The 16,850-nt window shown below is 41.4% G+C and overlaps 1 protein-coding gene across 2 annotated transcripts in view; it reads right to left on the reverse strand.

Moving 5' to 3' along the window:
- Positions 1-11,305: 11,305 nt before the first annotated feature.
- The window catches only part of RANBP3 (RAN binding protein 3), a 49,818-nt gene continuing 44,273 nt past the window's right edge, over positions 11,306-16,850 (reverse strand). For both annotated transcript variants that reach the window (XM_066574164.1, XM_066574162.1), the window contains one exon: positions 11,306-16,773. In XM_066574164.1, coding sequence (XP_066430261.1) covers positions 16,730-16,773 — 44 coding nt within the window. In that variant the 3' untranslated portion in view covers positions 11,306-16,729. The remainder of the gene's footprint in view (positions 16,774-16,850) is intronic.

Raw genomic sequence — 16,850 nt, forward strand, 5'->3', positions numbered from 1 at the left:
TCCCTGACCTTACTGAACTGTTCTTCCTGAGCTTGTGTGTGAAGCTTGCATTTGAGAAGTAAAGTTCCAGTCACTGCCCGTTCCCCGTGATTCAGGTTTCTAATTTAACTGTGTGTGGATTCTGTTATTTGCCTATCGGACATCCAACGGAGCACAGAAATGGTGGCGTCACGCTTGACAATTCTTCAGGTTCACCACACCATTTATTCAGGTATCGCAGCGTTGCCTGGAAGAGGCCTAGCAGTGCCTTGGCCGAGGTTGCACACGTCCCTCTGGGGAGGAGATTGGTAGTGCCACCGTGACAAGTGCCATCTCTACCCCACCATCTCCTCACTCTGTGCCTCGTGTCTCGGTCGCTGCACTATTGCATGGACTGTACCATAGAAAAGGCCAAGAGGAGGACACAGAAACCCCTATCACAGTTACTGATGATGATCACACAGTTCCTGATCACAGCTCATCCTCCTGACTGTATACTTCTGGTATGTAACTTATTTAGTACACTCAGTACAAGGGTCATTCACTTAGAAGCACTTGTGAAAGACAATTGAAAGTGCAGATTCATCATAGTCCTGCTGATCCATATCTACTGGAAGGTTGACAAAGAGATCAAAACAGATACTCCAATCTAAACATAAAGTACTGCAGTATGCAACTTCTACCAGGTTAAATATAAAGTTTTTAACTACTGAATACACAGAGGCTTTGCACAATTTTTTTTTTTTTTTTACAGAATTCCATATTTTATTGCAGATTTATCCGTGGACCTTAGCACGGCGTCTGTGCTCGCACCTGTTGCCACAATGGCAGACGCATGCGCGAAAGCCACAGATTGTCGGAGTAATTTAAAATCTCCCTGCTCGTGACTACCAAACTTAGCTGAGAGACTGGTGGTTTCACAGGGGGCTACAGTATGCGGTCCTTAGTCATGTGATCGCCGATAACATAAAAGTTGAAAACGTTAGTTTCACCTCCCGTCACGGATGAGATCTGTGAGGGGAGGTGAAATTACTTACCTGAGGCCTCCGGCGATGTGCCCCAAGGGGATCTTTATCCGCGAGCCTTTCCCTAGCTTCGGTGCACCAAAATGGCAGACCCCAGTGCAGAAGTTAGGGAGAGCCCGGAAATTTAACACTTCCTTGCTCCTGGCTATTAAAAGGTAGCCAACAGCCCAGGGCAGTGACCGAGGGCCACGGTGATTGGTCCCCGGTCACATGATCGCCATTATCTAATGGATAATGGCGATCATGTAAAAGTTAAAAAACAGTTGAAGTTTCAGTTTGGGCCACATTGTGCATACAGATAGAAGATGAGGGCCACAATGGGTATGTTTCTGAAGACAGGATAAACAGGGGGATCCTTTTTATGGTGAAAGTCTTCATTCACATGTGTGCTTTACAAGAAAAACTGTTTTTAACCCTTTCCAATCCACTGTCTGACATTTAAAGACATTCTGATTGAAGGCTGTGCAGCTCCGATGTCGGAAGACGTCCGGCAGGGTATTCTTACTGTAAATTACTGGCCGCTCTGTTGTCGGGGGCCTCTCCAGCATGTCACATACAACAGTACTGGCTCTAGCCAGCACATGAAAGACCCCTAGGAAACTCTGAATCCAAAATTGGATTGCAAAGGGTTAAAATGGCACATTTGCCAAAAAAAGAAAATCTTAACTTCTTCTCTCTGCTTTGCTTAGATTCATTCAAAAACTGTGAGGTCAAAATACTCAGTATATCCCTAGATGAATTCGTTAAGGGGTCTAGTTCTCAAAATGGGGTCATTTGTGGGGTTCTCCATTGTTTTGACCGCTCAAGGGCTCTACTAGTGTGCTATGGGGCCTAAATCACCTTCAACCAAAATGTCTATTCTGAGAACCAGTGGCTGCTCCTTTTGGTTTGGGCGCCGTTGTGTATACAGACATAATATTAGGGCCACAATGGGTATGTTTCTAAACTCAGGACAAACAAGGGTATCTATTTTGGGGTGCAAATCCTCATTTTCATGTGCACTATAGAGGAAAAAAACAAACAGTCTTTAAAATGACATTTGCAAAAATATGAAATGTTATTTTTTATCCTCTAAATTGCATTAAGCCTTAAAAAATATGTCAGCTTAAAATACTCATGATACCCCTCAGTGTATACATTAAGGGGTGTATTCTTTAAAATGGGGTCACTTGTGGGGGTATCTATCATTCTGACACCTATGAGCCTTTGCAATCTTGGCTTGGTGTAGGAAAACAGTGTTCCTCAAAATGTTAATTATTAATGTTAAATTTTTACATCTCCTAAATGGTTAAAAACAATACCTAAAGTTTTTAAAAAGTGCATCCAGAATATAGTATTTTTACCACTTAAGTGAAGTACAATATGTGGCAAAAAAAAAATGTCAGAATCACTTGGATATGCAAAACCTTTACGGAGTTATTCTATGTTAAAGTGACACGTCAGATTTCGAAAATTTGGCTTAGTCATTAAGGCGCAAACAGGCTTCGTCACTAAGGGGAATTCACTGTGCAAAAATTCTGCGGTGAATTCCACAAACCTTAAGGGGTATCCAGATGACATACTCTGAATGTACAACACAACACTCATTCAGAAAATCATTCAACATAAATGGGTATTACATATTCATTCAAACTCTTTTCCATCATTTAACTGTACACCATCGGGTTCAAGTATCAGCCACCATACTACAGGATCAGGGGCGTAAGTAAAGGCTCAGGGGCCCTGATGCAAAAGGTGAGCTGGGAGCCCCCTCTATCTGTATCTGTACCCGTACCCATACCTAAACCATGCTGCACAGAGACATAACTTGAAGCTCCTGGGCCCCAATGCAAAACCTGTAACAGGGCCCCCAACTATAATGCTTTATTCATAGTACTGGGCTCTCTATATGGAGGAGAGAGGCCTTATGGCCCACCTAGGGCTCCTGGGCCTAGGTGCAACCGCATCCCCTGCACCCTCTATAGTTACGCCCCTGTACAGGATATACCAGGCAATACAATGGCTCAAGTACTATTTGTAAAGATATATTCACACCGGATAATTCGCTGTAGAACTTTCCGCAGTGAATTCCTCCTTAAAAACCGCATCGCATTGCTTTTTGTAGCGCATTTCTGATTGGACCCGCAAACTGCGTGCAGAATTCCAAAACGGAAAATCGAACTGTGGAACTGAGCGGCGGACCCAGGATGAAACAAAGTGAAATATAATCATTTTATTCCATAGTCCAAGTTTAAGACAAACAATAAGACATTTGCCAACAATATTTATTTTACCTGTCGCAAACAGTTGTGAAGCCACCTTACAGATCTTTGTACATCTATTCTTCATTAAATGGAGTAACCTTCTTTGACCAGCAGAGGTCCCTGCATTGCTGTAATCCACAGTGTGGAGTTTAATAGGAAAGAAGACAGATTTTGCGGTATAGAAAATTAATTGATTCATCAATTGATCACATAAAAATGGAGATACATGGTTGGTTCTGTATCAGTTCACACATGTATACTGAGGATAAATATGATTTTATAGGAATGTATATCTACATAAATATTTATGAAAAATGTTAGAAGAATGTTGAGAAAATGTGAAAAATAAATATGACATTTAATACCATTTTTTGTAATAGATCCAACATCTCATTGTCTAATATCAGCGGTTGAAAAAACGACTTCTATTTGTCACACAACAAAGAAGTGTGTATCTGTATATAAGTAAACAGCCCAATACAGGCTCTGCTCCTGATGAACCACGCATTTGTGGGGAAACGCGTCGAGCCCGAATTGAGCCAGAATTTGAGCTCGCACTGATAGACTCATTTCTACTCCTCAGACCACATGATAGAGATCTGAGTTTAATCTGTTGGGTCTATCGAATTTTTGACTATATCTGTCAGACCATATGCACTATCTGTCAAGAGAACCCAAATCGAGCCTGAATACGAGCTCGGACTGGTAGACGAATCTGTACTTCCTAGATCATATCAAGGGGGTCTGAGTCCTAATCACATGGGTCTATCTATCCCTTGATCGGACTTATTCGATCACTCTCATTATACATCAAGTCTACGGGATATTCCCACTATTTCTAATTCAGTGGGATCTCTTGACTATACGATTTGTTGTGTGGAAGGGGTATTGTCACATCCCTTTGTGTTTATGTTCTGTGAGTCTCTATAGCCCATATTTGTTTTTTTAAAAAGGATCTCAATAAAAATTATTATTTTAGTCTATAACTGTGAAGGTACTCAGCCAATTACAGGCAGCGTTTAGCTATTCATCAATGAATAAAAGTGATCAAAAAAGCTGTATGTACCCAAAAACAGCACTACTAAAAAAGTACAGTTCACCACTGAATAGCTAAGCTAATGAAGCTAAAGCTAAGCTAATGAATAGCTAAGCGCTGCCTGTAATTGGCTGAGAGCTCAGTCAATCAGCACAGCCCTTCCAGGAGGCGGGGATTTTTAAAGAATTGTCACAGGTGACACCACTGTTCCTTTACTCTGTTGGATGTCCGACGAGCAAATAAAGTCCACACACAGATGAATAAGGAACTTTACTTTACAGTCACTGCCCATCCCTTAAATATTAGGGATGGGCAGTGACTGTAACTTTACATTTCTATTTTAGAACTTCACACACCAGTGCAGGAAGAACAAATTAAAAATGTCAGGGAGGAGAACACAGGATGAAAGCGGGTCTACAGTCTCAGTTATCTGCATGGCTCCGCTCCTGGACACACACGCACTCCAATGATACTCACTTGCAGGAGGATGCTTGGACATTGCACGGCGGGCTCCCTCTCTCACTCACACTTAAGGTAGGGGTCCTGGAGTTGGAACACCCGGGTACCGTTCTTCCATTCTTCTCCACATGATGGTTGAAGGTACCCTCATGTGGCCGTCACACTCCTTCCAAATTCTACCGTTGAAGAAAAATGGAACTCCCTCTCTCACTCATATTTATATCTTTCATACTCACGTGACAAACAATGGGTTACAATTTTCAGACATATCCCAGACATTAACCTCTTACATGCTCCAGTTGTGCAATACACATAACTAAAGATAGGACAATCTGCACACAGCACCCAGATAAAAGACACGACATGTATGTCAGTTACGGAGGGGCCAGATATATGTACTTCGGGCCACTACAAATCCTCCATATTTTGATCAAGTGTGTGTGTGTGTGTGTGTATATATATAAAAAATATACACACACCATCTGATATGCCCAACTTCGTCCGAGTTAATTTGGTACTGGTGTTTATCTGGTTTTCACGAAGTCGTCGTTACTTTAGAGATACCGAGGAAAAGAATATGTTCACCATTTTGCATGGTTCTTTGCGTTACCCAGGAAACACCATGTGGAGGTAACCATGCAACGTTTCCTTTATATAAAACATCAGGAAGTGAGAGAATTAGATTACGTACGTAAAATTTGGATGCTAACTCTGTTGTGTTTAAAATTGAATAATCGAGTTAGGACCCATTAACTTTTCCTATTTATGACATTACTAGCTGATATACCCGGCTTCGCCCGAGTTAATTTGGTACTGGTGTTTATCTGGTGTTCACACGGAAAATCTTATGAAGTCGTGGTTACTTTAGAGATACCGGAAAAAACATATGTTCACCATTCTTTGCGTTACCCAGGAAACACCACGGGGAGGTAACCATACGACGTTTCCTTTATATAAAATGACATCAGGCAGTGAGAGAATTAAATTCCATACGTAAAATTTGGACGCTAATTCTTTTGCACTTAGAATTGGATAATCGAGTTGGGACCTATTAGCTTTTCCTATGACAATCAATGCCCGTTCCAAATTTCATGTTTCATGACACCAAGAAGTGGGAGAATTAGATTCCGTACATAAAATTTGGACGCTAGTTCTTTTGCGCTAGAATTGAATAATCGAGTTGGGACCCATTAACTTTCCCTATTTATGACATTCAATGCTTATGGCAAATTTCATGTTTCTATGACATTGGGTAGTGATTTAGATTATGTACGTAAAATTTCAACTCTAATTCTTTTGCGCATAGAATTGAATAATCGAGTTGGGACCCATTAACTTTTCCTATTTGTGACAATCAATGCTCGTGCCAAATTTCATGTTTCTACAACATCGGGAATTTGGAGAATTAGATTCCGTACGTAAAATTTGGACGCTAATTCTTTTTCGCTAGAAGTGAAAAATTGAGTTGGGACCCTTTACTTTTCTTATTTTGGACATAATCTATGCTTGTGCCAAATTTCATGTTTCTACGACATCGGGAAATTGGAGAATTAGTGGCGAGTCAGTCAGTCAGTGAGATCTTTCGTCTTTATATATATATAGATTTATTGGAGAATCTGAACGGCAGTACAAAGTGCAACACGTTTCGGAACTGATGTTGCGCCTATATTAAGCACAAATCCCGGGCTCTCTGCTTCAGTATATCATCTTTTTGACATTTGGACAATGAAACAGAAGAAGGTCTGAAGCTGCTGATATGGAAGATTAAAACAAAGTGAAAAAATGGCCTTCTACCTGAATTTAAAAAAAGATTAAAATTATGGCAACTGCAAAAAATGGCCAAATTCAAATCAAAATTAACAATGAGGTCATAAAATCAGTGCGAGATTTCATCTTCCTTGGTTCGAAAATTGACCATGCAGGAGAATCTATGCCAGAGATAAAACGTAGGATAGCATTGGGGCAAAGCGCCAATTTATTCCACAGTGCTTTCAAAGCACAGGGGGAACACAAACAGTATGACAATGACATGTTGTATAGAATTATTTGGAGACAGACGGAGTGGGGGTGACACAGGGGCAGGAGATGTGGCATGGAGTAACACAAACAATCCGCAAATTCTGTGTGGTATTTAATTATTAGCAAACAAAATGAGGAGGGAGTAATAAGGAGGTAGAAGAGCAGAAAATGTAGGAAAAGTGTGTATGGGGGGGGGGGGGGGAAAAGAGAGCATGTTGTGGGGGGTGGGGGATCGATCAGGAGATTTGCTATGCCACCCTAAAGAGGTGCGTTTTTAAGGTGCATCTGAAGTTCTGTGTGTTGGGGACGGTCTAGATGTTTTGGAGTAGTGCGTTCCTGATGCTGCTCTAAAGAGGTCCTGAAGGCAAGCATTTGAGAATCGAATAAGAGGGGCGTTTAATCTAATTGTGTTGGCTGATCGGAGTGTGCGGGCTAGGTGGTGTACCTACAGGAGGGAGGCGATGTTAATTGGCACGGCGCCATGGAGAGTTTTGTGGGTGAGCGTGCGGAGTTTTCTCTAATGGATGGGCAGCCAGTGCAGCGACCGGCATAGTACTGAGGTGTCCGAGAAGTGGCTGGATATGAAGATAAATCTAGCTGCCACATTTAGTATGGATTGGAGAGGGGTGTGTCTGGTGCGGTAAAGGCCGATGAGCAGCGAGTTGCAGTAGTCAAGTCGGGAATAGATGAGGGCGATAACAAGTGACTTTAGCGTGTCAGTGGTGAAAAACAGACAGATTTTAGTAATATTTCTGAGGAGCAGGTGGCATGTTCAGGTCAGAGATTGGATGTGGGGGTGGAGAGGTCAGAATCCAGTGTGACCCAAGACAGAGGGAGTGCTGTCTGGGGGTTATGATGGTGCCAGATATTGACATGGAGATGTTGGGGGGAGGTTGGCTGAAAGATGGTTAGTTTTTGAGAGGTTAAGTTTGAGAAAAAGCGAGGACATAGTGTTAGAGACCGCGGACAGACAGTCAGTGATATTTTGGAGGAATAATGCTTAGATGTTGCAGGAAGGTGTGTCTAACTTGGTGTCATCATCGCAGAGATGATATCGGGGGCCAAATTTGCAGATGGTTTGTCCGATTGAGGCAGTGTAGATAGAGGGGACCGAGGACTGAGCCCTGGGGGAGATGCTGAAAGAGCGGTCAGAGAAATAGGAGGAGAACCAGATAAAAGCAGTGTCCTTTAGGCTGATAGAGCAAAGCATAGCGAGGAGATTATGCTCAAAAATGTCAAACACAGAGGAGAGGTCAAGGAAGATTAGTAGCGACTAGTCGCCCCTCGACTTCAGCGTCATCAGGTCATTTGATACTTTTGTGAGGGCCATTTCAGTCAAGTGTACGGGGCAGAAGCTGGACTGGAGTGGGTTGAGGAGAGAGTTATCAGAGGAAAACGTGAGGTAGGAATAAACGAGGCATTCTAGTAATTTGGAGATGAAGGGGAGGTTTGACATGGGTCGGTAATTGGCAGGGTCGGTCAGGTCAAGGGTCGTTTTTTTTATTTATTTATTTATTTTTTAGCAAAGGGGATATGATGGAGTGTTTGAATGAGGAGGGGAAAATGCCAGAGGTCAGGAAGAGGTTGAAGATGGTGATGAGGTGGGTAATGAGTCGGAAAAAAGGGACTGGCGGAGGTGTGAGGGAAAAAGGTCACTATACTCTGGACCGCAGGAGTAACAAAAGGGAAGTCTTGAATCATAAGACCTGATACATCACAGGAGGAGAAGACGACTAGGCTCAGGCTCACATATTTTGGCCATGTATTGCGAACAGAGTCGCTAGAAAATTCTATAATGCTTGGACAAATCAGTGGCCAAAGACGACCCGGCGCCAAAGAGCATGATGGCTGATACTGGCATGGATATTAATCAACTGAAAGAAGCAGTGCAAAACCAAAAAATATTGAAGGAGCTCACCTTTAGGGTCGCGAACGACTAATAAATGACCAACAACAACAACAAATGTTTACTAGCTGTATGCATGTGAGTTCTAAGTGGTGTTACTGTTCTGTGTGGTTTGCATTACCTGGTGTGAACAGCGACGTGTTCTGTTGGGTCTGTGCAGGTGGCCTGTGAACAGTCCTGTTCCGTGTGGTAGGCATTACCTGGTGCGGTGGTGTGAACAGCAACATGTACATTGGGTCTGTGCAGGTGGCCAGACATGTGGTGTATGAACATTCTTGTTCTGTGTATGTGTGAACAGTTGTGTCCTGAGCATGGTGTATCAAAGGTTCCTAAGCAGAGATAGCCAGGCCCGAGATGAAACTGGTGGGGCCGTCCTTATTAGGGCACCTACCCCACTTTTAAGCAGGGAAGCCCCTACTTTCCCTGATTAGTAAGGGACAGGTTTCCTTCTATCTTTGCCTGGAGGGGTGTAATTTGTCCTTGCAATTACTGTGAGCATGTTTGTGGGTTTACTAGGATACCATCTTGCATCCATGCTGAGGCACTGTGCTTCAATGTGCCACGCGGATGTATTGTCAAAATTTGCCAATGTCATTCTAAGATGGATTATAAAGAACTCACTTTTGGATCATTTGTGGTCCAAAAAATTATATTGGAGTTTTTCTGAGGAATAATTGGGTTTTTTCTTACTTTTCAGGTACAGTTCCTGAATAAACTCCGTAGCTAGTAGCAGGGCATGCTGAATCGAATGCTCAAGGCACCCAGTTTAAAGAAAGCTATCTTGAATTCACACAGGCAAAATACACAGATAATACAACTCATTGATTGCAATGGGTTTATTCACATGACCCTATTTTTCCTGCACATTTCATTTGCACAAGAAAAAAAAACCGCTGCATGCTCTATTTCCTGCAAAATATGTTAGGAGATGTGTGAAACACTGCACAATTGTGCTGGAAGAAGAACACATGTGGAACTCAAACTAATTACATATGTAAGGGGAAATTTTAACGAGGTATGGGGTCGGTGTTGCAGTTCCCCACTCACGTCCTACCCTCCACGATTACTCTCATCCTCCATTTCAATGTTCCAGAGCTGCTCTCATTAATAAGCACTTCCTTGGGCTGGAACCTGAGGTCTACTGCCACGATATCTAAATGCTTTTTATCCACTTCTATTTAAAGATTACCGCTATTGGGCAATTGGTCCTATTTGCTAAATATTATTAGCTGTATGTTAAATTTGTCATGCTTTTGCTTGTTCCACTATGCTACAAAAGATGTAAATTTATTTACTTTATAATAAAACGAATTTAAAAAAAAAAAAGTTAATGAAAAAAATGGCACAAGAAAAAGCTAAAACAGAATAAAACAAAAAGGTTCAAACAAACTCAAATTCATGGCTACCCGGGCTAGCAGATACATCCAAAAAAAGCACAAAGGGTTTTGCATGCCATTACAGGCCCTGTTGTCCCAAGTGCAGAGCCAACCACCTTAAAATCAAAGCAAATAAAGGTTTAAAAAAAATGGGTGTAAGGTGCAAATGTTAGAGAAGCACAAATGCATGAAAGGGTTTGTTCAACTTCTGTTTCTTGATAAGCAGCATGTCTAGACGTGTCTTGAGACCAAACTGCCTCTTCCTCAGTTGGGGATACAAGTCAGTGGTAGAGAGCAGTGTTTGAATGCATATCCAAAAAGGACAGAGAAGTCAGGCATGGCTGACCAATAAAAACTGACAATAACCGCTTGCTAACAAGGTGGTCAGGGCTAGCAGTCATAGGGTTTTCCATAATCTAGAAGAAAATGGAGACTAACCGCGTCAATACCAGCCGTCAAAAGATCCAGAAAAAAGGTTAACTCTGCCATTTCAAAATTTATCCATACTCACGGTGGGCACATAATAGGCAATAACCTAATAGAATTCAAATGCTAAAGTTTGTATTGGCACTATGGAGTGCCTATTTCTGAATTAGGTCTTGAAATCTTCAATAAACACACTCCGAGACAGTTTTCACACCTGTTGCAGACGGTATAGATACAAGTGGCGGAAAAGTAGGGCAGGTCACAGGGAAGCCCTACTTTGTTTAGTGGAATCGCAACACTGCTCCTTAGGCTGAGGCAATTAGTTAGCTAAATTGAATCATGATTATTATCTACTGATCCTCCTGGATCTCTCTGCATCATCTGACACAGTAGATTACGAACTTCTTAGCACACGTCACTCGATAGACCTGAAGGAAAGTGCTTTCTCCTGGAAGCTCTTTGCAGGCAGGGCTCACGCCCACTGTTGGCTCAGTTAGGTTATTTGTTTTTTTACAGTATCTAATGACTGTCTATGTATTCTTTGATCTGTTAAGAACTGCGAAATATGTTGACACCTTAAAAATGATTACTACCTTTCCTAAGTTATGCAAAACCCAACAAGAGGGACAGCCCTTTAATATTACCTAATACACCTGACAGAACAAAGATGCAGGTAGGGGAGCAGCTAGGAAATGGTGATCAGAATTCTGTTTCAATAGGGTGTTTTGTTGGGGAGTCAAAAATAAAGAATTTCAGAATGCTAAAGTTTGATCAGTTTAGAGATGCCTTTAAACTTATCGACAAGGTCCTCAAAATAACAGTGCAGACAAATGGAATCTTTTTTAAAGCATCTTATTCACTGTGAGCAGTACATACCTTATGGTACTGAAAGGAAACATGAGTAAACCAATGTGGCTAAATAACAATGTAAAGGGAGCAACAAACAAAAAAAAGCATTTAAATTATGAAAACAAGAAGGCAGTGAAGCCGCACTGAAAAGCTATTTAAAAAATTATGTAAAAAGCAAATAAAAAGCAGCAAAAGGTGAAAACAGACTCCTTTCCTATGTTCTTTAATAATATAAATAATAAGATTAAAACTGAAAGTGTTCACCCTTTAAAAACTAATGAGGGAACAATTGTAGAGGGTGGTGGGGAGAAAGCAAATCTATTAGTTTTTTCTCCATAGTATTCACAGATGAAAAGTAGATATCAGATAAAATGCAAAGTGACAGAGCAAACTCTCCATTAAATGTCACTAGTCTAACCCAGGAAAGAAAAAAAAAACAGCCACATTACAAAGATCAAAATGGACAAATGACCAGGTCCTAATGGCATACACCCTCGGGTTCTTCTTATATTTAAGACTATACAGCGAAAGGGGTCTGTTCCACTGGACTGACACATAGCAAATATGGTGCCAAAATTCAAAGAGAGGTCATAAAGTGAACCCGAGAAACTATAGACCAGAACTTTTATTGTAAGTAATGTTTGAGGGGTTTCTAAGAGATGCAATCCTTGAGTAGCTCAATGAAAATAGCTGTATAACTCCGTATTAGCATGGGTTTATGAGGGATCGTTCCTGTCAAACCAATATGATCAACTTCTACAGGAAAGTTCGTTCTAAACTGGATCAGGGAGAGTTTATTTGATCGCATAGCTTGACTTTTCCAAAGCATCGGACACTGTGCATCATAAAAAGATTGGTATATAAAATGAAATCCTTGGTCTGGGTGAAAATGTGTTTAAGTGGCTCAGTGATAGAAAGCAGAGACTGTAGCAGGAAACAGAGCACAGTTATGGGACACAGCAGGAGTGGGGAGAGGCGAGTATATGACAATTTATGTTTCTCAATGGCAAAGGGGTTGTAAGTTAGAGAACCACTTTAACAGTGCAAACTTTTGAGGCTTTTCAGAATTTTAGCTAACAGTAAACTTATCTGAAGCAACCAGTGTTAGGCAACTATGCAAAGGCAAACAGGATCATTGGGTGCATCAAAAGAAGTCTAGGGGTGCATGATGAAAACACTGTTGATTAGACTGCTGATAGGATATGGCATTCTATTTGGGGCATCAGTACTCAAGACATATCAGAACTTACGCAAGTTCATAGGGGAGGCAACTAAAAAAAGGACTACAGTACCTAGAGAAGTCAACATTAGGGTTATTTACCTCTTGCAAAAAATATGGCTGATTGGCAGCTTAGTAACTACCGTATTTTCCGGCGTATAAGACGACCCACCCACTGTCGCTCCCCCCTCCACGCCGACAGATCATTACTTTCGGGATGCGGGGCTTGAATGCCCCACCCCCAGAAAGATAATGCTCTGATTGACTAAGTGCAGCGTCAGCCAATAAAAGCCGAGGCAGCGCAGGCTTTTATTGGCTGACGCCGCGCTGAGTTGGCCAATCAGAGCATTAGTTTTCTGGAGGCGGGGCATTCAAGCCCCACATTTAGAAAGCAATGCTCTGTCGACATGGTGGAGGGAGCGACAGCCTGCAGCAGCACCGCAGATCATAACAGAACGCCGAGGGACATGAGTATTAATTTTTCTTTTCTACAGCTTATTCCTGGCGTATAAGACAACCCCCAACTTTGGATAAGATTTTCAAGGGTTAAAAAGTTGTCTTATGCGCTGGAAAATACAGTATGTATGGAGATATCAGGGGACAATATCGTCTTCTCTTCCATCATCTATTTATACCCAGGACTGTAACTGATTGTTACATCGAGAGTTCTTTACTGTAAAAGCAGTGAAACTGTGGCCCTCACTGAAAGAGTTGAAGAAAGGCCTGGACATCTTGAGTGCAACAATATTAAATATTATATCACTGATTATTTCAAGAAGGGTTGTCAACACAGAGATTTATTTTAATTGCTAAAACGTTTGGAAGAAATTTTCTCTCTAAAATAAAGAAAATTATCTTCTACCTCGTTTTTTTTGCCTTCCTTTGGATCCACATTGCAGACTAAATAGGCTCAACTGGATGAACATGTGTCTTTTTCAGCCTTCCATACTATGTTACTCTGTTAAGTCGATCACTTTTTTAAACCTAGATAAATGTAAAAGAAAAAAAAAAGGAAAAATGGAAAACTTAAGCTGCCTTCCAGTCATTTCACACAGCATTTTTAAAGACAGCTTTAGGTGAGAGTATGCACAAGTATACTTGGCTCAGCACAATGTATTTGCGCAGTGAACCAGGTTGGTTTATGCACGCATCAGCACAAAGAATTGTCCTTTTTTGTACAAGCAACACAGCCCTGCCCTGCTTTAAAAGGCTATTTATTCTAATGGTCTTTTTGACAGAATTGTGCAGTGTATTGCGCATTTGCTCACCTCTCGTAGACTTCTATGGGGCACGTGGCGCATAAAAACACAGGAAGAGAGCGCATGTCCAATTTTTTTTCGCATTTGAGAAATATGCAAACAAAAAAAGGAAATGAGGATGAACCCATTGATATACACAGGTACTATTCTCTGCGTATTGAGTGTGCAAATACGTTCATCTGAAGGAGCCCTTAGGAAGGGTTCCACATTTTAAGTGTATTTTTTTTGCCAAAAATGATGCAGCTAGAGCTTAGCTGCAAGTTAATAGGAGAACACTTAATATTTTTGGTGTTTTGTTTTTTACTTGTGTTTGGGGTCAGTCTTTTTTGACAATCACACAATGCTGTTTTCTGTGTTTTAGAATAAGCATTTCTATATATTAAAAACAAACAAAAAAAGGCTGTTAAAAGAGGTCACCAAAAACACATAAAATTAATTTAGGCTACCAGGAAAAATTAAAAAAAAACTGCAACTACAAAAAAAAATAAAAATGTGAAGGAAGACCTGGGCTCTGTTCACATCTTCATTAGCACTTTCCCTGGAGCTGAACGACGAGGATCATGGAAGTGCCTGATGGAGCCCACTGCTGATTATGGAGTCCATAGGGTTTCTGGCATGCTGCCAGGCTCTTAAGACAAAAAAAAAAATGCAGTTTGGGTTTCTGGACCATATCTGCCACAGCGGCTCAAGATGCAGATGTAAATACATTAGTCTGTGTTATATCCTCAAGGACCAACAACTAGAAAATGGTAATTGACGCAGCGAGGTAAAACGCACATTATCAGCATGGAATCACATGCGATTTTGACAGTTTTTTCAAGTCCAAACCAGAAAGATTCTAAGGCGAGTAGCACAGAGCCATAAGTGTGAGCCGTGCCCAACGGACTGTCACATCGGACAGCATCGATGCGCCAGTCTGTGTGCTGCCCAATCTCCACGGACAGCAACCATTCACATGCATTTCATGTCCCATTTATGGTCTGTGAAACAGACAGGAATAGGAGGTCATGAATTTTACATGGACCATGAGCCCATGTGAAAAAAGCATCCATGTGTATAGCCTCATAGGCTTATAATGCGACTGTGTGCTGTCCGCGGATTACCACGTATGCTGCGTGCCACTAGCCTTAATGAAGAGAAAGCTACTCATTGACACTAAATGTATCTGGCATAAAACTGCACTGCAAAAGTGGATGAAAAACAACTGCTACAAAAGCAAATGCTTGCAGTTTAGAAAAACTATAAACTCTATATGGGCTTTCAGAAAATCACATTCACCATAATGTAACATCTGTCCGACTGTAGTAAGTGTTAAACCACAGGAAGTGCAAATAGGCATATAAGTGGCTGCAAAAAATAGAATTAATTTAACTGCAGAAACCAATTACCTTGTCTAAACTGTGAAAGAGTGGGCACTCTAAGCCATTGAGAGGTTTCAGTCTGCAGCGCTCCTGCTCCGTCAAGCGGTTTAAGCTCCAACCAGCAGCTGAAGACAGCCTCATATAGCGCTACGTGGGGCCGACTTCAGGAGACAAGAGCCGAAAACGGATGACCGAGTACAAGCGCTGTAGAGGTCAGCAGTTTTCGGCTCCTGTCACCTGAAGTGAAGTCGGCCCTGCATAGCGCTATAAGAGGCTGTCTTCAGCTGCCAGGAGGAGCTGAAAGCAGTTGACGGAGTCCAAGCGCTGCAGACTGAAGGTGTGGGCACTCTCTATAAGATGATCTCATACTGCAGAGTCACAAGAGCTTTCTCTCCAGTATGTGCAGAGTATTCTACCTACATTAAGTAGAGCTTGAGTGTCATGCAAGTATCAGTGGAGCAGTGTGTACTCGAGCACCAGAACAAGACTTGCAACGACGTTGCATACGGGTATATGCACATGCAGATTAGTTGCAGAAATTTCTGAGCGCGTCCGATTGATCTGAAGGGAGGTTGTGGAAACCCAAGCAGAACCAACCCCATTCACATTATGAAATGTTAGACTTTCAGTTGCAAACATTTCTGCAACAAATCTTCCATACGTGAATATGTGGGTCAACAGACGTTTCAGTTTTGCTAGCCATAAGACAGACCATTCTTCTGGCAAAGAAAGAAGCTGAACAGCACTGCTTAGTGTACAGTATTCCTTAACTCTTTCCCTTAAATATGGATACAAAAAATAACATTTCACTTTTTCAGCACACAAAAAGCATATTAATGTCAAACTAAAAAAAAAAGAAAGAAAAACACAACAAAAAAGTTACCAAAAAGAAAGGGAAATGAAGAGTAAGACTTTTCATTTGATTGATGAAGTCCTGAAGGAGGAAGAAGCTCTTACTTTAAGAGCTTTGGAAAAATCCGTGTTACTGAAGTTAAATTCCAATGTGAAAGACGTCCACTTCATGGTACTTGGATGTGAATGGATCAGGCAAGAGTTCCTGTACATGTTCATTAATTGCTTTGTTCCTGTACAGGACTGGAATCCCAATGTAAAAGCAACCAACAACCGGAGGACTTAATATGTACATTGAAGGGGTTGGCAATGAGATAGAAACTAAACTGATGCATATAAAACAAACTTACATTTCGGAAAGGCAATGCAGATTGCACAGCTGTTAATGGGGAGGGGAGAAAAACAGGATTTCACGCAGCTCATCAATATGATGAGCTGTTTATTCTCAAGCATTCTACACTGTATAGGTTGGATACTTCTCTGATCCCCTCCAAAAACACTATTAAAAAAAATATATATAGGAACCAATGTATTTTTCTGGTTTACTTAAAGTGAACAAAAACGATAGAATAGTCCATTGGTAAGGGGGAAAAGTCTGTGTCCTCAGTCCAGCTATTTAATGGGTAGCCGGTCTTAAATATTCCAATGAGGGGAGTATCCATGGATTGTCACCCTGCAAGGCGAGGGCAACCATCTTTGTGGGAACGAGGTAAGTGGCTGCTATGTACTAGATACAGCTGGCTTGTCTCCTTCATCACTCGTTGCTGCAAAAAAATAAAATATAGGTTTAAAGGTGTTCAAAAATACCACATACTTAACAGTTATGGTCATATTGGAAATA

Source organism: Eleutherodactylus coqui, chromosome 7 (assembly GCF_035609145.1).
Source record: "Eleutherodactylus coqui strain aEleCoq1 chromosome 7, aEleCoq1.hap1, whole genome shotgun sequence".
NCBI lineage: Eukaryota > Metazoa > Chordata > Amphibia > Anura > Eleutherodactylidae > Eleutherodactylus > Eleutherodactylus coqui.